Source organism: Thermobia domestica, chromosome 2 (assembly GCF_964235325.1).
Source record: "Thermobia domestica chromosome 2, izTheDome1.hap1.1, whole genome shotgun sequence".
Taxonomy (NCBI): Eukaryota; Metazoa; Arthropoda; class Insecta; order Zygentoma; family Lepismatidae; genus Thermobia; species Thermobia domestica.
Genome location: NC_137455.1, coordinates 94,518,424 through 94,543,508, shown reverse-complemented (window position 1 = coordinate 94,543,508; position 25,085 = coordinate 94,518,424). Strand labels below are relative to the sequence as shown.

Here is a 25,085-nt window from a genome sequence, read left to right as displayed (position 1 = left end):
TTTCAACTTTTAGCCCCTCTGGACCCCCTCTGTTTTAACGCAGAAATCTGAAAAAAAAAATCCGTTAAATACCACTCGGTGGACTGAATGTTTGTGCACAATTTCAATCTTCTAGGTGCAAAAATAGACCCGCCAGAAAAATTCAGAAATTTCCCCATGTTACCCTATACAGAAGTATATTTTGAAAAAAAAAATCACTGAGACGTCCCTAATTACCCTAGAATAATAATTCAACCGTCATTCTCTTCAGAATGGAACTGCCTTTCAGACTGTATGACTCAAGTGTCCCCATCATGTATGTGAGGTGGGAAAATGACGAAAAACGGGATTTTGGGGGTTAAAATATCCCTTTTTTCACCCCTTTGCCCCTCTGGTTCCCCCCTGTTTTAGAACTGACATCGGAACAAAAAATCTGGTAAATACTACTCGGTGGACTGAATGTTTGTGCAAAATTTCAATCTTCTACGTAGAAAAATAAGCTCGCCAAAAAATATTGAACATACACTTAGAAAATGAGAAAAGAAATTTTTGACTTATGACGTCATCACCTCCTATGTCTGGACGCAGGACGGTCTGAAACCATACGTAATGTCTTCTACAAGGCCTCTGGACTTGGAAAACAAAAAAAACAAAAAAAAAAAAAACCGGACGAAAAAGCTCAAATAGAAGAGAAATAACGCAATGTACCATGAAAAATGCGTATGGTACAAATTGTACCATAGGATCCGGAAGGGGTTAATGGCGATCGAATGAATGGTTTAGGAGTCCATAACGGACAAACAGACAGATAGATAAGGTCCCCCCAAAAATACTGGCTATGCCACTGAGGAGAGATGCACTATGCCCTACAGAAACCTTCATGGGAGTGTACTGAACAACTTACTAAAGTTTCATTGCGATCGGGTGGTTATAAGTGAGGTCCACCCCAAAAATACTGTCTACGCCACTGAGGATACATTTAATATGCCAAAACCTTCCCGGGAACGTACTCACAACTTCCCAAAGTTTCATGGCGATCGGATGAATGGTTTAGGAGTCCATAAAGGACACAAACACACACACACACACTTTCATTTATATATATATATATATATATATAGACTAGCATAAATGCCCGCCCTTCGTACATCTAGTTTAGAACCTTCGATTGTCTAGTACGAGAATAGATGCCACATCTAAACGAAACAATTCGTTAGAAACATTTCGGTCAGAACCTCTCGGTAAGAACATCGCTAATAACCTCTCGTTAAAGAAATCACAATCGAAATGTCTCGAGAGGTTCAAACAATCGAAACGTTTCGATTGTAACATCTCGCAATCGCAATCGCGCTTTAATTACCCATCATTCTCTCAATATCTTGAAAGGAGATTTGTTTGAAGCAGAAGGATTCAACAAATCATTACTTAAAAAGTAGCGCAAGCATGACACAAGTAGATTGTTTACTATAATATAAGCTTATTTGTGTGTGTGTATTTCTAGTATATATGACAAGTCGTGTTACGCTCTAGGATCATATATTTTTCAAAAAGTGTGCCATTTCACCGGCATGGTTTAAATCTCTGAGACAAAGGGTTCCGTACTAATTTGTATTGTGATATGAACATTAATGCATTCTTGTGTATCTACTAATTTTTTCATGTAATTTTTAACGTACTGTTTCAATTTTGGCGCACCACTAGAAAGAATTGTTGAAAATTATATAAGGTTTCCGATGGGCATGAAAATATTTCGGCATAGTTAAAATTCAAGGGGGCCATCAGGGCTTAAGTTTAGAGTTGCCCCTCCAGTTTCATACCTACAAAAAAGGAGTAAAAACATTAAAACGTGCAGTTTTATTATACGGATCCCTAGCATAAGTAGTAGTAGAAGTAGGAATGGGTTAGAAGCCCCGCAGGGGTTCGCTGGGTTATGTTCTCGAGATAAAATTGGCATACTGTTGATCGAACCTTCCGCGTGTTCCAAATAGTACCCACTTCCACATGTCTTTACTCGTATTAAACATAACTTTAGTTTCATTTGGAAATATAGAGTTTTGTAGGTGTTACTGGTTCATAGAATAAAAATGGTGCCATAAAATATTTGTCGTTCTATGAGTACGTATTGGTTGTCTTCCTGTGGAATTAAGAAAGCTACAGGAATTGCGTTTGAACTGCCACTAAAAATGGCCCAAAAATTAACCTATTGGAGTGCCACAATTCGAGCGTACTTTCATTTCTTTTTGCAATTGATCGATATGTTAGTTAGCCGCTCTGGAACTAACTGAGATAACATTTCGCAAGAAAAGAAGTCCTTCACAAGTTATTCTTTAATTGTACAAAAATCGACAGTTCCTAAAATGTATTTTCTTCTTTCTAATAATAATATTTTGATTTGATTTTTTTTTTTTTCAGTTTAACATCCTGTTCAGCAGCGAAGTTATATGAGACGTGGACTTAATGATCAACGTGGAGTCCGAACCACGTGAGCTCCCCCCGGGAATCGAGCCCGGGTCTCCCACGTTTAAGGCGCGTACGCTAACCGCTTAGCCACGAAGGAGCTCAGTAAGGAATATTAATTTTGCAGTGTAATATACGAGTTTAGGGGTGTACATATACAGTTTTGTATATACAATTAAATTTAGTGAATTGAGCATAATTCTAGGTTTTAGGATTATTTTGTATAACTGAAATGTGGAGTGACTCGAAGTATTGCTTAGTTTTGATATATTCCAAGAAAGTGAAAACTGTACGTAATGGCAGCGAACATGTTTCGGGAAGCTGCAAAAGTATTTCTTTAAATGTCGTAGCGTGTGCTTATAGTATTCACTGTCATTCTAAGAATAATAACACATATAATAGCATTCGTGGAATTAAAAATATAAGTTGTTAATTAATTTCCAGTTTCAGTATAACTTTTGCAAAACAAGCCTCATTATTCATTACTATGATTAATTGATTAATATTATCCTTTTGTTTTATTTGTTTTGCAAATTTGTTATTAAATAGGCCCCTAATCTGATCACACAATTTTCCAGACAGATATTCATGAGCAAGGAATCAAATCTTCTTACACTTCGTTGTTTAAGAGTACAAAGGGCTAGTATCTACGTGCGTTGCTCTTGTTAATTTACTTAAAATATGAAACAAGATTTACGGTATAACTGAAGAAGACAGTATCCTAATAGTTATACAACCTTTCTTCAAACAAAGTGTTACAAGCAACCAGGAAAACTAACATTGATATCAAATATTCAGATCATGTCTTGCCTCCTCCCACTTTTAACGTTCAACCGCCGCCACTGGTTGGAGTTCACTTCCGATACTTTGTGCGTTCAATTACGGGAATATCCCGAGCACTTGTTGCAAGACGGCTCTTTCCAGAAAATTAAATTAAAACAATTAAGACAGTCATAATTCATATTTCTTAAAGTAAATGTTTCAAAATGTCTTTAAGAAAATTCAATATCTTCCAGCGTAAAATAGTGTTATTGTTGAATTATTCAGTTGCGACGCTTTGTGCGTTGAATTGCGGGAATTTTCCGAGCACTTCTTTCGCGTCTTTTTTTTTTTTTATTCGAAAATGCAACTTTTTCTTGGTGTACATCGAAACTTCCACTAGTAAAGAAGTTTGAATTCTGCTTTTGAAATAGTAAGAGTTACGTAATCTTCGGAGCTCCGAGCATTAAGCTTCTTAAATTTGACAAGAATTTTAACGCTATTGCTGGTGTTGATTCTACAGAATGCTTATTTGAAGAGTAGCAACAAATAACTGAACTAAACTGTTGTTGTTGGAAAACCAAATTTTACTGAAGAATACTTGTGTTACCATCAAAGGTAATAAAACAATAATAATGCACTACATATTTACTTTTAGTACCAACACCTATGGCCTTAAACCCGATGAGGGATAACGTCCCTCGGTGTCGCCGAGTCAGCGAGCACACTTTTCACGGAAAGTATTTTCTAAAATATAAAATTGCATATCTTACTTCAAACAGGCTATAAGCATAATCTATACATTAATTTGTTCTATAATTTCCTCAAGCTAAGGGTTTTTTAAATCATTTTTTAAATTCATTTAGTGCATTCAGAAGTTTATAAAATTCTTATGTTGTTGTATACCTTAACGTGAAAGCATCCTGATCAGCAGAAAAACCCAGGTAGATTTTTCAGGTGGGTCCAACTCGAAAAAACCGCCTGAAGTACACCAGCACCATTTTAGTGGTAAAATAACAACCCTCTTTTCATACAAATTCCAGTGAAATGAAATTAAATCTTTGAATTTCACGTCCCACGATTATGTTAGGCTAAAGAAGACAGTGATGAATGAAAAAGTGAGAGGAAGCGGGAAAACTGCGAGGAAAACCACGCACACGGTGTTTATGCATCACAAAGTTCACTTAGCGAGGGATGGGATCGAACCCAGGACCCCAAGAACCAGAAGTGAACGCTCTACCACTGATCAGATTCCAGTGACTTGATGTACGATTTAAAATACTGGAAAGTGTATAAAGAAAAAAAAAAAAAATCAGTTTTACGCCCCACGCTAATGGTGTGTAGTCTAAAGGAGACGGCAGTGTAAGAATGAATGGAATGGTGAAATGAATGAAGTGGGAAGAAACTGGAGAACCCCTAAAAACCCATGCAGACGGTGTTCACCATAAAGCCCACTTGGCGCCAACTGGGATAGTACCTGGGGCCCGACCCCAGTGGTGAACGCTCTACCACTGAACCACCGCAGTACCTGTGCTAAAACCATCGGAAGTAAGTTAACCATTGTGTACGAAGCATCCACTGCATATAGCACCTTTATATTAGGGATGCCCAGAACCGGTTTTCGACTGTGAACGGATCCGGTTCCGGAATCGGTTTTTAGGATCCAGGTTTGCAACCGGTTGCAGAAATTTGTCGCCATCCCTACGCTAAACCCGAGCTGCTGGCAGGTTGTGAACAGTGTGCTAGATGAAATGGTGGAAGCGACAGGCAGACGCCCAGGCGGCGGACACTTGTCTCATTTGACTAAACAAACTGGGTAACAGGTAAACTCATTGGCTAAACAGGCAAAGTGGCATACTTGTTCGGCTAAACATCCACTGGTGGTTTTCCGGGGGCACAGGCGGGTCTGGGCGGAGAGGGCACAAGCGCATGGTCCTTTTTACAGTGTTTTGAAGGGGAACTTTGTGCCTCGTTTACGGATCTTTCGGATCCTGGTCTAGATCCGGTTCTGAAACCGGGTTTTCGGATCCAGGTCTGGAACCGGTTCTGAAAACCGGATCGAGAATCGGTTCCGCCGAAACCGAAACTTTGTGGTCATCCCTACTTTATATTTCACGCTCCATAGTCTTCTCCCTGCACACCAAATCATCAAACGTGAATAGCTCTTTACCACGAAGGTTGAGCTGCTCAGACTGGCACAAAAAACAAAATTTTTGAATGAAAATGACTGATGGTTTTCCCTGTATCGCTCATTTATTTTCAAAATAGTGCATTAACATACTGCGTGTATATATATATATATTATTTGGAGATTAGACTTTTTGTAGCAATTTATGCGAAATCCGAGAATTTTTTGAATTCTGGAAATTTTCCGAAATCCGGAATATTTCTGATTCCGGAAAGATTTGGCCATCCCTAATACCAAGGATGTATCCAAAAGTTCCAGGACTGAATCTGTAAAATGTAAGTTTTTTACTTTTATTCCTCCATCACTTCCAAAGTACTCCCCTTTTGCATTAATACAGTGGTCCCAGCGTTTCTGCCATGCTTGGAAGCATTTCTAGAAGTCATTTTTTGGAATATTGTCAAGTACCTGCTGCGATTCTTCTTGAATTTCTGGAATGGTGCCGCTTCATCCAAAGCTTCAGCTTGGGGAAAAGAAAAAAGTCACAGGGGCCAGGTAAGGTGAGTATGGGGGATGGGGAACCACTTGTAACGTATATAGGAACCACCACCTAAAATGTAATGATTATTAACTTATTATTTTTTCACGTTACATTTAGCCTACAGTTCGTAAAATTTTTAACAACTCATCAATACGATCAATTTAAATCAGACACGTCATTTATATCTCTATTACCTTTTATTATTCTTTCACAACTTCATTAATAATAATCTTCTTTTTCGGTCGTCATAGTAACCTTTAAACAATTATTTACTATTACAATAACTAAGAGTACAATTTTACACATTTAAAACCAACATAGATTTTCCAGCTACTACGATTAACTCTTATTTCTTTATATTTAGAATCAACGTCATATTATCTCTTCTTCTTTTTCTTCTACTTAACAGAGTGTGTACTTTTACGCACTGTTGCCCAAAATCAAAATACGAAAATGGAAGTTATTTATCGCATAATATACAATATCGTTGTACACTGTGATGTTGTTCTTAGCTAAAAACTGCGCCACTTTAAAGGCACGAACTTCGCTGCAATGCTATGCATGTTCAACTATTCAGTGAGAATTCGCTGACAAGTTCATACCCAATTCGAACCTCTGCACAGATACCATCTATGGTACGTCGACGATCATGTTCACAGCCGCCCTCACTTCTTCCACTTTTGAGGAGATTGTAGCCGTGCACGGTCTACCGGATCGATCATCATCAGTAGTCGATGTTCTGCCTTTCTTGAAACGTCCAAACCACTCAAATATTCGGCTACGGCTCATGCACGAATCACCAAAAGCGTGTTTCAACATTTCATAAGTTTCACTTCCCGTTATACCCAATGCCACACAGAATTTGATGCACACCCTTTGTTCTTCAACTTCCGCCATACCAACGAGATAAGAAAAATCGCAGACGGCTAATGCAACACACACACGAAAACACGTGCAACATTCAAACGCTTCTACTTCTAACCACGCTACTCGGCATACTAGTTCACAAGACACCACTGCAACACATCCTAGCGGGAAACTCGTGAACTGCAAGCGGTTTGCATGTTATAAGCACTGTCCTGGAACTTTTGGATACACCCTTGTATATAAACTTTCTCCTTTCTTGATACAGTTTCTTTTCTTTTCTTAAAAAAAATCAAACGTGAAAGAAAGAAAGGAAAGGAAAAAGATGAAGAAGAGGAAATAAATAAATAAAATAAACTAAAAAAGAAGTTTTTCGCAATAAAAATAAACTAAAAAGAAGAGGAAAACTTTAGTTTTAAAAATATATTTTCTTAATTTTTTATACGTGTCTCTTTTCTTTCTTTTCGTTGAGCGCAAAAAAAATCAAAAATAATTATTTCTTCTCAATTTTGTCGTTTCTCTCTCTTTAAAAAACTAAAAAAAAGAAAGATTGCTTTTTTCTCTTTTATTTTTCTATTTTTTCGCTTACGTTTTTTTGATTGTTGCGGAGAAATAGAGGGAGAAGGAGCGAGAGAGAAAGCGAGAGCGATACCTTCTAAAGAAGAGAAAAAAGAAACTAAAAGTTGGGGGGAGAGAGAAAGGAAAATCTTAATTAAAGGGGAAAAGAAAAAAAGAATTTTAAGGGGGCGAAGGAGATGAAAAGTAGAAAAAAGAAAATTTATCAAAACAGACATAATAATAATAATAAGCAATAAACTTGTTCTTTCTTCCTTTTTTTAATGATGAGAGAAAGAGCATTATATTATTATCTCAATCGAAAAGAAAAATATTTTAAAAATACAAGAAAATGAGCAGAGAAGAAAATTATAGTTTCTTTTTCTTTCTTCCTCTGAAGTTTTTAACATTGTTATTATTAGTAGTATTATTATTATAAGTTTCTTTCTTTTTCTTTTTTAATTTATGTCATTTAATATGTCGTTCTGCTGTTTCTTTGTTGTCAGTTAGACTTCTATGAGTACAGTGAAACGTTGTAACCGTTGGAATGGCAAATTGACGGGAATTTTCGGCAATTGAGTGTGGAATGATAGTCGGCATTCGGATTCGGTAGTCATCCGAACATTGATGTTCTCATTTCACAAGACCGTAAGTACTGCATTGGAGGCATTACAATTTATCAGGAACAACGCAGTGGCCGTTCACATGCGCTGAATAACCGTGACGGCCGACGTTTAAGGCTAATCGTACGGACAAACAGAGAAATAACAGTGCGTGATCTTAAAGTACGAATCATTGCAGGACTCAAAAGTTAGTGTAGCTCAATTTGGTGTCCATGGGGTATCGCAGTCGCAGACTAACACGAGTGTCACTAGTAACCTCTGACTGTCGGCAGTTGCGACTCTCACACACATGGATTGGGCCTTTGATGACTGACAGTATGTAGTGTGGTCAGATGAGTCATGTTTCCAGTTGGTACACGCGGATGGTAGGGTCTAGGTGTTTCGCACACCTAAGGAAATTATTGATTAAATTGTTAACAAGGTACTCTCGAAGATGGTTATGGTTTCATAATGATTTAAGGCGTATTTATAAGGCATTGTTTTGGTTCTTAGATCCTCTTGAAACGGACACTGACTTGACCGGTTATCGCTATGTTCCACTGCTTGGTGATCATCAGCTGCCGTTTATGGGCTTTATGTACCTTGGCAATAATGGGATTTTCCAGAATTGTAATGCGCCATGTTATTGGACCATATTGGTGCGCGATTGGTTTGAGGAACATTCTAACCACTTCCAATGCATGATTTTGGACCCCTAGATCTCCGAACATGGACCTATCGAGCACATAGGAAATTTACTGATTGGGCCATTTGTACTAGGATCCTCCACTAGTAACAACCACCGAATTGTGGATGTCAATAATAGTACGGGGAAGTGTATATCTAGTCGAGTCAGCGAAAATTTTTGATCGGCCGGGATCAATAACCTAGGGACATATAGAACCACCTGCTCCAAATTTTGGAAGTGGGTATTTTGGCTCACCCTAAATTTTGGAAATGCCAAAACTAAAAATTTGATATTGTAGTGTAGAACCAGGTTAGCTCTGTAACTTTGGGTGGTCCATCTCGTTCCCTTTCATGGGTAAAAATTATAAAAAATGTAAATTTCGGAATTTTTTGAGCGAGGTTTTATTACGTTATATGATTGAGTATAGGGGTCTATTTCCTTTCATAGGGCATGGGCACATTGATGCATCCTTTTCAAAATTTGGAAGAGTACGTAGGACAACTCCTGGAATTTGGCAATTATTAAAAAACAAAATTTGGTAAATGTTCTCTACGAATCAAATATATAACTGTAAATGTAAGTGATCTTGCTTTTCCGTTTCTCTGGGGGGAAAAAATTGCCAAAATATTTGTATTGCTACGTATTTACCATGTGGTCGGTTTTGTCCTAATGTATTTTCTTTGGTGAGCTTTTAACGTGTATGGTTATATGGTTGAGTACAGAGATCTATTCTCTTCCTCGGACCAGCTGACATGCCCCTTCTTGCTTAAACTTGGGCTTAAATGTAATTGGGACTGTCACCAGTCACAGGTTAGTGATCTCGGGAAATATGGGTGCAACGCTAATCTCGGTCGTTTTGGACACTTTACTTTTCGTCCCTTCTTTCATGATAATGTGGCTAAACTTGGACTTGAATGGCATCAGGTGTATCACTATTAATCTCAGCGACCTCGAAAACTATGGATTTTACAGTCATATGCGTCGCGAGCTCCGTCATGGTTATATGGTTAACATACGTGCCTGTGGCGCGGGAGACCCGAGTTCGATTCCCTCTGTGAGCTTTTCGGATCCCCCGTTAAGCTGTAGGGCCACGTCTCAATAGCCTCGCTGCCAAAAGGGATGCTACATTCTAATTCACCACCACTAATATCTGTTCTCCTGGGTATTTATCCTCTCCCTTTATGCATGCATTTGACCCTGTGCTAAACTCTCACCAAGCCAAAATTCGAAAAAAGAAGCCTTTGTATGTGATTTTGGTGAAGATCTGTGTACAAAATTTGGTAGTTCAAGGTGACTACTGTGTGAAAATTAGATGACACACATTAATTCATTACTATTAAGATGTGATATAGTTCTAAAATGCACAGCGCGTCTTAAGCGTCAGTTTTATGGCCGGTCTTAGTAATACAGCATGTGAGCCTTAGTGGATCGGTTTCTTTACTGAAAACTTAAAAAGGCACCTGAAGGCAAAGTTATGATATTCAAACACAGCCGTTCTCTCATGAAGAGGAAACAGTGATATAATATTTCTTTTTTTAGAAAATAACTTATTTCAGCAATAATTTACGGTTATAAATGCATCGCATTTGCGATCCTGTTTTTAGTTTTCATCGCATTTCTATGATTTTGTGCAGAAAAGTGATGCGATCCCGCTTAAATAAAACCCTGTTATATTATAGCTGTTTTTCGTTCTAGAAATTATGAATAGAATTACTATTATTCATATCAAGTTATTTTGAAACAAGTAATTTCATAAAAGAGTTAGAATTTGCAGTATAGAAGATCTGTCTTACACTTGAAATACCTGACTTTAGAAACGCGTGAAAATGGGCCACTAACACTGTGCCCACTTTTGATTGAACTGATGAAGATGACCAGTTTAGTCATGTCTCACATATTCAAAAGGCACCACAACAAGCAAGCTTTTTTAAAATTTTTAAGCATGCTGTTCACATGGAGTCATAAGGCCGTCCTCTTTTCTTACTTTATACTTTATTCTCTTGACACAAACATAAAGCGATAATACCAAGTCTCAGTTGTTTGTTCCGATGACTATAAGTCGTACTTTTCATATGTAATAATCTGACCTTCTTTACTCTCACTTATTCTCTCTCTCTCTCTCTCTCATATATATATATATAATTTTGCTTGCTTGCTTTTTTCTTTCCTTTCACAGACGATCATAGAATTCAGATTCTTCTTTTCATTGATTTGTATTTAAATCCTTTGTCAGCAACGAGGCTATATAGGGCAACAACTAAAGTGGGTTCTCAACCTTGTAGTGCGTTCGATGCTATCCTACCGAGGATTGAACTGAAATCCTTTTTTACCAAAGGCACGAGCTCTAGCTACTAGGTTAGGGGGGAAGGGCTCAGATTTTTCTAGATCGCTACTAGTGTAATATAGTCATCCTATGTGCCATATGTTATGTCTCTAATACGCATGTTTCTGTTAAAAAGTTTAGGATTTATTACGGTTATCTAAGTCAAAAGTAAAATAATAATACCTACAAGTAGTTGTTCTTTGGTAATCTTACTGACTACGATTGATGCTGTGCGAAAACCAAAACTCTGTGCCCCACTGTAACCTGAATGTTACACATACACTTTTTTTAGATGGAAATTTCAGCAATACATTGATTTACCATAAAACAAACGATAAACCTAATGTATACACTTCCAAGAAAGTAATTAATAATTTTACTCCGAAGCTCACATGTGAAAAAGTCCAAACGAAGGAAGACATAAGTAATAGTCACTCGCAGAATCGACAACTTAAGGCTTCCACTTTGGAAAAAAAGAAAATGGGTTCAACCAAACAATCAAGCTTCGAGAAGCATTTTCCCAGATCGCGAAATTGAAGCTTAGAGTAAGCCACAATGGTACAGCAAAGAAATGAGCACATAAAGAAAAGAAACATAACTGTTACTGGGAAGTTACATAGGTCCACAGGGGGTTAAATTACTTAATATATGTATATATTTGATACCAACCATGACAAAATATGGTATTCTTAAAATTGCGAATAAGGCGAATTTTACTATTTTAAATGTTTTTTAAAATTTATTTATTTCCCTTTGAATGCTGACCTGGAGCTTTAAGTTACGCCTTATGATTCAAGTTTTTAAAGTCAACAAGTTCTCAGCGCTCATGACTAATCAAGCTGTTCCAGATGTCACATCATTAAATTGGTTATTGTGAAAATAAATATTAAGGTATGAAAATGCGTCTTTTTTTTGTAACATAACACTTTCCGTTTAAGCTTACCGGGTGTCTATCGATCACGAAAGTCGCGAAAAAATCACTTAATCACAAAACGATCGTGAAAGTCACGAAATTTAGCTTTTGGGTCACTTTTTTTTTCTTTATTTATTTATTTGTACAAATTTAAGTAGAGACTGGAAAATTTTGTTCTATAAAACGTCAAAATTCACCGCCAAAAAGTCTATGATCGGCTTAAGACACTATCAAATCGCAAGCAAAACACGCTTATATCCCACGCATGGAAATTCAGCTTAATTCGCACCCAAATTCAAAAGAGCGATCGGTTCCGCGGTGGATCAGTGGTAGAGCGTTCACCTCTAATGCTTGGGGTCCCGGATTCAAACCCTGCTCCCGCCAACTGAACTTTGTGGTGGACAAACACCATGTGCGTGGGTTTTCTGGGGTTCTCCCGTTTCCTCCCACTTTCTTCATTCCACCATTTCATTCATCTCTCATCTTCACCGTCTCCTTTAGGCCAACCGGCATAAACGTTGGACGTAAAACTCAAAAATTTCATTTTCATTTCATTTTGCGAAAGAGCAATCGAGATGTTGCCTTTCTTGAAAAATATGTCGATAAAGTGTCTTCAAAACCTCCGGACATACAAAATTTCCACGTTCTAGAGAAGTTTATAGCGGTCGACCTGCTACAAGCGAAACTTTCATTCCTGCAATCAGTAACATTAGAACTAGTACACTATCTGACAGATTTTCAATCAGACAAGCCTCTTTTACTATTCATGTTTGACGAACTGTATTCTGTGGTCCGCAGTAGTGGTAATCGCTTCTTGAAAAGAAATGTGATGTCTTCTGTTGAAACAGCCGAGCAACTGATAGCTGTGGATGTGACAAACACAGAGAATCTTCTGGATGTTAGATCAGTGGATATTGAGTTTAGTTCAACAGCAGCATGCAAAGGAATATAAGAACTTGGAATTCTTTCTTTCACAAAAGATTGCAGAAATTTTCTCGTTTCTTTGTTTACATCATTAGTTAATCAGAATCCATAATTGCGTAAGGTTATGATGAGAGGATCATCATGCCTTTTTTCGTATGTGATGACAACTGTATTAGTAGTGCTATACTGAAACTGACCTCGAAAAGCCATGTAGCTTACGTCAAAGCAGATGCAATTAAGAAAAGTTATTTATCGCCGTGTGAAACACCACATATTCAAGAAGTATATAAATCGTTTAATTTTAAGAAAGACAAGTTAGATGTATTTCTTATGAGAATTTTCAGTCATGATGAAAAACTTGTAGAATTTTCTAACAATGTTCCATGGAAATAGTGCAGTGTAGAAAGATTTTCTGTTAACAAAGAGTGTTTAGTGTAGAACCACTCTGAACATCATTTGATTTCCCAGCATTCCGTATATTGTGCCGTACTATCCATTGGAGGTTTACTTACGGTATTGGTAACAAAACGTATGATCATGGCTGTGAGAAATGCCTCGTTGAAACGAATGGAAGTTTTCAAACAAAAACTAGATGAGGAAAACGTAAGCCAGAACAAAATCAAGATGGAAGCAGAATACCGTAAAAAGAATTGAAGAAGAAGAAAAAGGATTGTTACAACATACCGAAGAGGAAGTTGAAACACTTCAGAAGGAGATCGATTTTTATATATATATATATATATATATAAAGTGTAAAACAATATTAGCCAACTTAAAAGAGAGAGAGAATCCATCAGTAGAACGGTTTACAATATGACTTTTTGAAGAATACTAAGGATTTCTCAATATATGTACATAATCTATAGATAGGATCTATGTAATTTCAAGATCAGTGGATTTGTGAGTGCTGTTGGTTAGTTACCGAACAAAGCAGACTATACAGTATACAGTGAATATACTGAAAGTGATGTGAGAAAACATCAAGTTTTTATTGCTCCGAGGAACAGCCTTTGGAAGTAGAGATAAGATAAAACTAAGTGGCACAGAATGTAGGTACTGTTATTAATTGTTGAATGTTACGAAATTTTATAGTTTGGTAAAGAAAAGGTCACAGAAAAGTAATGAAATTTCATTTTGGAATTTTAGTAGACACCGGCTTAGGATTTCGGGGTCAAATGACCATAAAACTTTTTTTTTTTTAATTGAAATTGAAATTTATTTTCGATTCAGGTTTTTTTAAGAGCACACTATCTTAAAATCTTAACAAGTAGTTTTATATATTGTACATATATATATATATATATATATATATATATATATAGGATGTCTCAAAAGTCCGCTGGCATAGGGTAACTTTCAGTTATTATCAGAGTTACAACAAAATGTAAGAGGGGGAAACCGTCTCCAAATATGTTTTCAATCTAAAGTGAAGGATTTTTTTAAATCGGACAAGCGTTTGGGCTGTACACTCTTTATGCGCCCAGTGTTAAATGAAAATGCAACGTTCCAGTTTACCTGCACCCACAACATGAGTGAATGAAGTTGCTGTCTTTTATGTTAACATGTCGGTAGCCAGCTCCCGTTCCAAACAGTGACTTCATTCACTTATATTATGGACCCAGGGTAAATGGCAACGTTGCATTTTCATTTAACATTGGGCACATAAAAAGTGTACAGCCCAAACGGCTCGTCCGATTTGAAAAATTCCTTTACTTTGGATTGAAAACATCATATTTGGAGAAGGTTTCTCCTCTTACATTTTGTAGTAACTCTGATAATAACAGAGTTACCCTATGTCAGGGGACTTTTAACACACCATGTATATAATACTGGAAGGTACGTACTAACAGACATGCTAGTGCATATCTTACACGGGAAATTAATTAGTACCCTGTATATTTTTTTATCTTCGTTGGTAAAATCAATTAACTAATATTTTTCAATTTTCCTTTTAGGTCTCAACGTACAATGATAAACTAGAAGCCTGATATTGGGGTATAGGATGAAAAGAATTTAACTATTGCGGTGATGATCTAACAGAATAGCATTAGTGCCTAAGTTACTGTTTCTAGAGATTCGAGAATATTAACAAAATGAATTCCGATATGACATCAGCGAATTTAGTGGAGAGAAAGGTGAATACAACCATAGAAGATATTTCGGATGAAAACTTGACGCCACCAGCTGAAAGTAATGGTTCTGCTTTCCCCAACATTGAGGAACGACAAAAGAAGACTAATAATCTTATCGATTCATTCATAAATCTTATGAAAAATCGTTACAAAGAACAAACAAAGAAACTTAATGCAAATGAAACAAATGAAATCAGTAAAGACGACGATAAACCAGGAGAATTACCTTCTGTACATAGTAATGCTGATTCAAGTCTTAGTGATATCAGACTTGTTTCCGAAGAGAATGTTTGCGTACGTGAAAACGGAGGCAACACTAAAGAATCTGAAGAAAGTAAAACTCGCAGTTTATTTGAACAAATTGTTGCCCGAATGTCTCTGGCCAAGAGAAATGCAGAAGGGAAGGAGCTGGAGAAAGACGAGAATATGAACGAAGAAGAAGAAGAAGAAATAGATGAAATTGATATTGAGGAGCAAAGTAATGATGTTGCTTATGAGAAGGGGTTTATGGAGAAAGAAGTGGATATTTTAATTCATAAAATATGTTCAAAGACAGTTCCAGTCGCAGATAAGCATACACTTATTTCCCAACTTTCTGATGACTGTTCGCGACAGCCTGATTTATATGAAGTAGCTGCTGATATTAGACTAATGCAGTTTATTGAAGGCGTGGTGAAAAAGTACTCTGATTATATATCATATAATAAATGTAGTGATTATGAAGATTTGCTTCTTCTCATACCAGTGTTGAAGTTTTTGCGGATGGTTGCCAGTCATTTACCAGCACAACAAGTGAAGTTTTGTTTCGTTCTTAAATCAGAAGTTCTGTATCAATTGATGCGTGCTTGTACATGCAGCACTTCAAAGTCGTTTGCAGCATATCATCGGCTGAAATTATACACACAAAAGCAGCTTGTGGGTGGTCTAAATTCACTGGACACTGAACAAATAAAGACCACTTTCGAAAACTGTTTCGGAATAGAACTTCAAGTAGATATTAAACTACAGGGGTATGCAGTAACTTTGTTTGACACCAGTGATTCATCTGTGGATGTGAACATCAATAAGGTAATTGGACAAATGAGAATCCGCAAATTGTCTGACTTAAATAAAACTCTGAATGAAGAAAGTGAGATATGTACTAACAAAGATACATCAGAAGAAGAAAAAGTATCAATGTGGAAAGATGTAAGGATCGTGCGTGTGCTTCCATTGAAATATATGTTTGGCTACATTGGTTCTAATTGGGAAGAACAATTATCAGCAATAAGCAGGGACGTGCAGAAACACCTACATAAATGTTCTATTCCTAAGAAAGAAAATATTCAGAAAGGCGTTATAGTAGGATTCTGGAGTCAGGTATGTAATTTTGAAGAAGAGAAAGTCAAGAGTTTTATTTTGAAATTCCACTCATGACTTTCTCATACTTACCTGTTTTTAAAAAAGTTAGTTAGTTTAAACTTCTCAAATACTCTAAATCATCTTTTTTTTCCCTCTCTCTCTGTTAATGTTTTCTGTTGTATTCAAACTGGCGTGCAGAGAACATTTTAAAATTCTTTATTTATTCAGCCTCTGCAAATAGAATGCAAACGTCGAATTTATTCAGGACACGCTTGTGCGTTTATCAGTCGGATGTAAAAATGGAAAGGAAACTTTCTTTTGAAGGAACTTGTAGTATTTGGAGAAGTGATAAATATTTCACCTGATGATTTTAAAGTTTTTTTTTTATTATTTATTTTGTTTTGTTTGTGTTTGTGTTTGTTTGTTTGTTTGAGTTAACCTTTTCTTTTGCTACCTCCTCCTTTTGCTATCTGTGTCATCATGAGTATCAGTGTTTCCAATATATGTGAAATCTTATGTTTCTTCCATTTTTTTTTAAGCGTTTTAATATGTTTATCTTGATGTCACAAGCTAGTTTTGGAGTGGAAATGTCATAACAGCTTAATTTTCTGAAATCTAATGTATGTTTAGTATACGGACGTGTTTTTTTCGAAAGAACAACCACAATGTCAATAAATAAATAAAGAGAAAAAACAGAGCAATCATCTCACTTTTTCTAATAATAATCAATAAAAATGAGTCCGAGAATGTTCAAAGTTATAAGTAAATGGATAAGTGGTTATATAGGAACGGACAGGGACAAGCCTTTGCGCCTTACTGCGCCCAACTCTTGGCTTATCACCACCTTTGGCGGCTCGCATCACTAACCACCGATTCTCTAAGAAATCCAATTGTTCAAGTGGTTAAAGCTGCAGAATTATTACCTCCTTTTGCATCAATAACTAATGTGAGACTCTGGTACTCTATCGCCTTCTTCGGTTGGTCACATCAATAATTACCGACTCTCTAAAGAATCTAATCCATCAGCGAGGTAAAGCACAGAGTTATTGCCGCCTTTCGCGTCAGAACTACGTGCGAAAGTCTGGTGCCTAATGGAATCGTTTCATCGCTTTCAGCGGCTCGAATCATTCACTACTAATTCTCCAAAGAAGCAAGTCCTTCAACGAATGCAAAGCTACAGATCCCGCAGTTCATATATTCATTCAACTTTATCTTAATTATAATTAGTAACTTTATTAGTAATGAAGCACCTTTAAATTGACTTAATGTTTCTAATCTTTTTCTTTCAAGTTATTGATATTTATTTAAACTGTAACAATGGTAACAATTACAAAATTTGATAATCCTTCTGTCAATCGACAGTAACTACACCATACGGCGCCCTGAATGATGTTGATGCTGTTTCACAAGTATTTAGTATATAGATACGTAGATGACGTTTCAAGACTACATAATTACTTGCGGAGTCGACGGTGGCGTGGCCAGTAGTTAGCCAGTCTTACAGAAGATAGTTGAATCATGGCTTCCTTAAAATCTACGACTAGTTAGTGAACTGTACCGTCATATTCCCACTTTTTCTGTTAATATAGAATATTTAATTCAGTGTTGATCTATTGTGTAATGTCTGAAGCCACATTAATGGTATCCGATAATTTTATGTACGTACGGAGTTAACCTTGCTGAGAAGATCTTGTAACAGATTGGTGATATCGATATTCCTCGGTAATTATCGCAGTAAGTTTCGTAGCCTTAAAAGTAGGCATTTCTGACTCTTTCTATTCCACAGGTTCTTCTTACCATATTAAGCATGATCTTTGGATCTCTTTGATTATTCTGTTTTTTCCAATTCTAGTAGTTCGGCTGGAGCAGAATCATATTTTGGGGAAGTGTGTTTTTTAAGTTTTTAATAAGTGATTCAATTTCAAGCTGACCACGTGTGTATTAACAGGCTAACAAAATAATGCTTTCCTGTATTGGAACATTTTCAGAATCACTTAGATGTTCCTATTTCATTCTTGATTATATTCAGTCTAGGTTAAATCTTTACCTGAGTTCACTCGTGCCTTTGTACATTCTCCCATGTTTTTGCTGTTTTATTTTATTTTAGGGATCTTGTTTCTCATGTATTCTTACACTTGTGCTTATAAAAGGAACAATATCTTCGCGTTTACTATTCTTGTATATTTCAGAGAAGTTATTCTTTTAATTTACTAGGTACAACATTTAATTGTGTATTCTATGAGATTCCTTAACAGGAACCTATTTCCTTCTCACTTTTACACTGGCTTTATTGAGACATCCATGTATGTTGAATTCATTCTGAAGAACATACTCATGAAACAAAGATTTCATTTCAATCAACATTTTCCATATAGAAACTAATTTCTGCATGAAACTACACTGTGTAAAACTTGGTTGTTTTCACCTCTGTAATATTGAAACCATACAATTATGTTGACTAAAGTCGTTACGTGCTCATTACCTTTTAGACGTTAATGAACGTTTTCGTTTTTCTGAAGATAGGATAGCGACCATAGTTTTACTAATGCATCATAGTTTGTTTCTCAATAAATCCATAGATGATCTCGGGGAAGACTCAGAATATAGTATTGGTATGAGCATGTCTTGGAACAGTGAGTATAACTCTTTTAATTCATAAAGAAATTTGTCTTTCCTTATATCACATCGAGGACCTCCAAAGAGCCTGCTTTGCGTAAACACATTTCCCAGATTTTTGAGTCCAGAGTACTTTCCAGGAGAGAGAAGTTAGTATTAAATGAGATCTTGTCATATTTACAGCCTTTTTAATCAAGGCCCTGCAGTTACTTCGTAACACTCGGCTGTGTATGAAACAGAAAGATAACACTGGACAAGAAATTTTAACTTTTTTCATGCTTCGGAAAAGAAAAGTATATTTTCTTATGCAAATGAGGATGCTGAATACGAAAATAAAAATAAAAATGATGAATTGGTTCGAGTTTAAGTGTAATCGATAGAAATGTGTGTTATGTAGTATTGACACTTAGATTCTTTAATTTTCTATTTGGTCTTTCACTTAAGTAGCTATTGCTTCAATTCTGTTCATCCGATTATCTTGGTTCATATATCATTCACTTCAGAATAAACCAAGCTTGCAAGTGGTACTATGCGCATGTGTACATAATGTATAAGAAGAGGGAAATTTAAGGTAAAATTGGGAATTTCCCGTCCAAAAATCCGTTTTTTCAAATGTAGCACCCCCTGGTACGGCCCCGACTAAAGGCACCCAAATATAATATACCTTTAAAACTACTGTAGTTTATAAGTAATACATGTGCCAAGTTTCACTGTAATACCTACAATAGTTGTGACGAAAAAAATATTTCTCAGTTCTGCTAGACAATACCAAATTTCATATAGGAAAAAGTGAGATAACTATAAAATCAAATGAATCCGAACAGTATTATTTATTTGAGTATCGTGACTTACACATCATTCTCTTCAGAATAAAACAGGCTTTCAAATGGAATCATGATAATGTGTGTCTGTGTGTGTTGTACGATAAAAGGGGAAATTGAGGTAAAATTGGGAATTTTCCGTCCAACAACAATCGGCAAGAGTAGAGTTGCTCCAGTAGCCCTGATATCGTTTCTCCATCATAGATATAACTTGGTAGAAATGTTTCCCATGTTCATCAATGACTGCTCCGCAATTTTCTGGGAAGAAATCTATGTGGGAGTGCAACATATATATTTTTAGTGATACATTACACCCTATTGCTTGGTAAAAGGTATAAGGTGCACCTCTACTTCCTTATAGTTCTGAGACCAAAACATTTGTCACCACTTTTCGGAAAGAATCTCATGCAATCCTCTCCTCTTTTTGTAACACTACATCAAATTCAGGATCATTGAGGAGTTAGCGAATTTGAGTGCCAATAAGGGTTCTTACCTGATTTTAGTTTCACAATTTGTGAAAGTTTACGGAGAATATATTTGAAGAATGTTTTGATGCGTCTATGAATAGCCGCCTTTCATCGAGATTATCGTCTATGTTAAATTTACTCATAAGACCAGTTAGGCCTACATTGTTATAACGTAATATGTCACTTTCCACTGAAAATATTGTGTAGGGATTCTGACGTGTTCAAAACACGAACACATTTAGATCTTCAAAATAAGCTCCCCACTTCTTGAGTTTGGATGCCAGCAGTTCTGCACCGCTTTTTGACAACCCCAAGTAATTTAATTCAGGTTGAGTATCATATGGTGAATAAATAATGATATTTTGGTTTTGTGAAGTTAGGATCGGTGGAAGACAATGAATCTGCAGCAGAATTTGACAATGTGGGTCGACATTGTTCGCCTTTTGCTCTTCATTGGGTGCAACACTGGAGTAAGGTACGGGAAGTTGTGGAACCTTTAGTTCTTCAGTGTGTGGCACAGTGACGAACATTGCAAGGAATATTTGAATAAGTAGCAGTCCACTTTTTTTTTTTTTTTTTTTTTTGGATAGACCTTGAATTGGAAGAACTATGCAAAAATAGCAGTTTGAAGTATGATCTGTCGGTTCTCTCCATATCATTGGAACTTAAAATGGCACGCATGGCCTTTTTCCGTGTAGCCAGTCCTGCATATTTGTAGAACAAGTATTACAACATATATGTGATGCTCACTTCTTGTCCACATCTCCCACTTTACAGCCGAAGTACAAGTGATAGACTTTCTTTATGATAGGAGCGAAATTCAACTTTTCGCTTCACTTCGTTAAAAACAACAATTTGCTCTGCACTGCAAACACATTTACGCGACATGTTTCTGCTTAGTATAGTCATATAACGATAAATAATAATAATAATAATAGCACCAACCCACCCATCCAATATCTCACCACCACTACGTCCGAAATGGCAAATTGTAACTACAAAAGAACGTTACACAACATGTTTTCTCAGGCAAACTCTTCAATACTAACTAAACCGTGAAGTGGTTGATATTTCTTTGTTAGCGATGAAGTGCGAGCAATATGGATAGCCAGTGACTACGCAGGAATTTAATTCGGGAGGGGCCCTAAGATTTTCGGGGGTCCAAATACAATTTGAATCTAAATTATATTAAAATTTGTAAAATTGCACCTGAAATTAGACTAAATTTACAAACAAGTCGGGGTGTCAAGACCCGCAGGACCCACCCCTGCGTATGTCTCTGAGGATAGCAATGAAACTAACCGTCAAACAATGGAAGTTTATTGAAATAAGTAAACAGCTCTGTTGCCACGAACTCTTAATTTGCCTAGCAGAGCACATCGGGTGATAACATATTTCTTTGAAACCCGAACCAATCTTCGAAAACTAATTTCATATTCGGTATCAGCACCCTAAAATTATTAAGAATTGGTTAGTTTTATCTCCGAAGCATTTTGTCTGTTGACCAGTGTAATTGATGTGTGTGTTTTATTTTATGACACGTAGTGTAAATATATACAGTAGATTTATTGTAACTGATTATCAACACATAAAACTAAAAGGATTTGATTTTTTATTTTTTGTATATGTTTGAAGTGGTCTCTTCCTAATCGTATTGGTGGACAACATTATGTTATCCTTCACTTTCATTTGTCTACTTTAGCCAACTTAACATAGTCATGGAACGTAGATATTTCATTTCAATGAACACTCTGTATATAGAAATTCTGCACGCAAGTATATTTTGTAAACCTCCGTTGTATTCACTTCTTTGCTTTATTTACAAATATTACGTTGGCTGCAATCGTTACTTGCCCATAACGTTTTAGCCATTAAAACGTGAACGTTTTCGTAAAGAACTAATAAAAATACTTTAAATAATCGCAAAAGCCTTTCGTATTTATTCGTAATGATACAGTGGTTTGGGAAAGTAGAAATGTAAGTACAATGAATGTTTTATTCTTCTTATAGTTCTAATTACAATAATTTTAATTTAATTTAATAGGACGTGACTTTTGAGGAGGATCCCCACTTTTCGACACAATGTATGAGAGGCCAGATTTTGACAGTAAACGGTGACTGGGTGATGTTTTGGGCAGTGGACATCGGTATTTTTGGCTACAGCATTTGGGAGAAAGTTTTTCCTTTACCGCCTGCAGAAGCGAACTGTCCTCCATTGATTAATATGTTTATCATGAACGGTAATTCACAAAATTTGTGTTATAAATTTGTCTTTTCTGCACAGTTATGTTCTTTTGTATGTGCTTATGCTTTTCAGTAACTTAGTTGCTTATTGTAGAAATAAGTTTGTATCAACCAGAGAATTCTTACGAAGGTGTTTCGACGATATTTTAGTATCGAAAACACACATGTAAGGTACGAACTGAATGTGAAATGAAGAATCAATAAATTGTTTACAAATGAAGATAATGCTTACTCAAAGAAGCTATTTTCAAATCGAATAAAACTTTTTTACTAGAGCGTCAGACAGTAATATGTTAAAAAGCAATATTCAGAAGGAACACATTCTTTGGAGTTCGTTCATTTTTTGCGAACGGAACGATGGAGTTAGTTCCTTTCTCTTCTGGTGGAAGTTTTTTTTCCTTTTCTTTCTTTTTATTGTATCCTCAATGAGTAAATATGCTTTTGCATTTAAATTTTTGTTAGCTTATATTTACATTTTTTTTAAATTCGGAAGATGGGATTCAGAAATAACATCCCAACACAAAGAAATGCTTAAGTACGATACTTCTATTTATTTATCTATTTATTTTTTGAACACGTGTTCAATATTGGCATACATGTTTTAGCTTCAAAGGACAGATAGCATGAGGTGCTCAACTTTTTAAGTTATACGTCTCACAGTTCTGCTCTTTCGGTTAAAGAGAGAGATGATTGATTGATTGGTACTTACGCTTTTTGCCAGCAGCGGGTACATAGAAGACGACCTACAGTTTAGAGTTGGATCTGAACCACTGTAGTACGTTAGATGCTCTTACCAGGAATCGAACCTGGGACCTTGCACTCCAGACACACGCACAAGTCACTAGACAAGTGACAACGACTAAACAGGACGATAAGAAATGATCATAATGAAATAGTTGTGAAAAGAGAATACAGAAGATTCGTGCTCTGAGCGGGATTCGAGCCCTCAACAAATAAACCTTGCGATCGCCAGCTTAGTGTCTCAGACCAGATGTTCCGATCGTTTTCCACTGGCGTAACATTATAATTAATAACTTCATGAGTCGTACGTACAGTTTAACAGCGGCTCGCGTACCACAAGTTGTGAAACCATGCCTTAGATCGCTCGACTCTGCTAAGAAATTGAACGAAGTTTAGGCCGAATGAAATAGTTTATATAAACACGTGTAAATTGTTTTCCAAGACTGCTTGTTAAACTTCCTCCACCACCACCACCACCACCACCACCACTACTACTACTACTACTACTACTACTACTACTACTACTACTACTACTACTACTACTACTACTACTACTACTACTACTACTACTACTACTACTACTACTACTACTACTACTACTACTACTACTACTACTACTACTACTACTACTACTACTACTACTACTACTACTACTACTACTACTACTACTACTACTACTACTACTACTACTACTACTACTACTACTACTACTACTACTACTACTACTACTACTACTACTACTACTACTACTACTACTACTACTACTATTATTATTATTATTATTATTATTATTACTACCACCATCATCATCATCATCGTTGCTTCTTTTGCGCAGGTTCGGGATTCAGTCTCAGGGGATATATGCCTACGGGGTCAGTCCATGTCAATTCATCCAGGTCATGAAACCCATAGTCTCAGAATGGCATGAGGATTTTTTTGTTTACTCTACTTGTCATCCTTATTGATCACACCAAATTTTAATTTGATATCTTATATACTTTTTTAGTTAAATTTTTTTTTAGTTTGGTAAAATATACGTTTTTGTTGTTGCCGAGGGTTAAAGAGATTACGACATTGATATACTAAAAAGATCATAACTTTGTTACTTCTCATCATATCACAATGATTTTTTCACTAAAATGATCACAATAAGATACAGAATAAGGTAAAAATACATTCAGTTACTTGTACTTGAATTGTTGTAGTAAATATTAGCTCAAACCTGGATATTACGATTTTTTTAAAGAAAAAACATAAAATTTTAAAATACAGTAAAAACTTAAAGGCACTACATAAACCAAAGTATTTTATATGTATTTATAAGCCTAAAGGCATGAGCTAATGTGTTCTGAAAGAAAAACTGGGTTTTTAACTGCAAATATTTTTAAACCATTTATCTTTAGAGTACGGCCAGGTATTTCAAGAAAATCGTAGACCTTCACGTTGGCAGCCCTGGCGTTGTCCCTAATTGTCACAGGGACATGAACCATATCTCGTTACAAAGCTTATGGAACACAGATTCCAACAAGGTAACTTCTGTGCGCCCTTGTTTCCAACCCACACAAGAAGAAGAAGAAGAAAAATTGCTTTTTAAAAAAAAAATATTTGTCGGACTCTGGCAACACTGTTCATTGTCATACGCAGGAAAAAAATATCGCATACACACCAGACATTGGGTGGAATCATATAAAAAATAAAGGGCCTAGGTGCTTATGGAACACAGATTCCAACAAGGTAACTTCTGTGCGCCCTTGTTTCCAACCCACACAAGAAGAAGAAGAAGAAAAATTGCTTTTTAAAAAAAAAATATTTGTCGGACTCTGGCAACACTGTTCATTGTCATACGCAGGAAAAAAATATCGCATACACACCAGACATTGGGTGGAATCATATAAAAAATAAAGGGCCTAGGTGCAATAGCTTGCGAGATAAAAATTCGAAATCTCGTATATACTATGGTTAACCTGTATATATTTTACGAAGGAACTGTGGT

At 36.2% G+C, this 25,085-nt stretch overlaps 1 protein-coding gene across 4 annotated transcripts in view; it reads left to right on the top strand.

Moving 5' to 3' along the window:
- Positions 1-1,322: 1,322 nt before the first annotated feature.
- The window catches only part of LOC145674140 (uncharacterized), a 76,659-nt gene continuing 52,896 nt past the window's right edge, over positions 1,323-25,085 (top strand). For 2 of the 4 annotated variants that reach the window (XM_081743983.1, XM_081743971.1), the window contains exons 1-3: positions 1,360-1,464; positions 14,686-16,221; positions 22,152-22,347. In XM_081743983.1, coding sequence (XP_081600109.1) covers positions 14,824-16,221; positions 22,152-22,347 — 1,594 coding nt within the window. In that variant the 5' untranslated portion in view covers positions 1,360-1,464; positions 14,686-14,823. Of the gene's footprint in view, positions 1,465-14,685; positions 16,222-22,151; positions 22,348-25,085 lie in introns of all 4 variants that reach the window. The other 2 variants (XM_081743974.1, XM_081743979.1) reach the window with 2 other exon arrangements.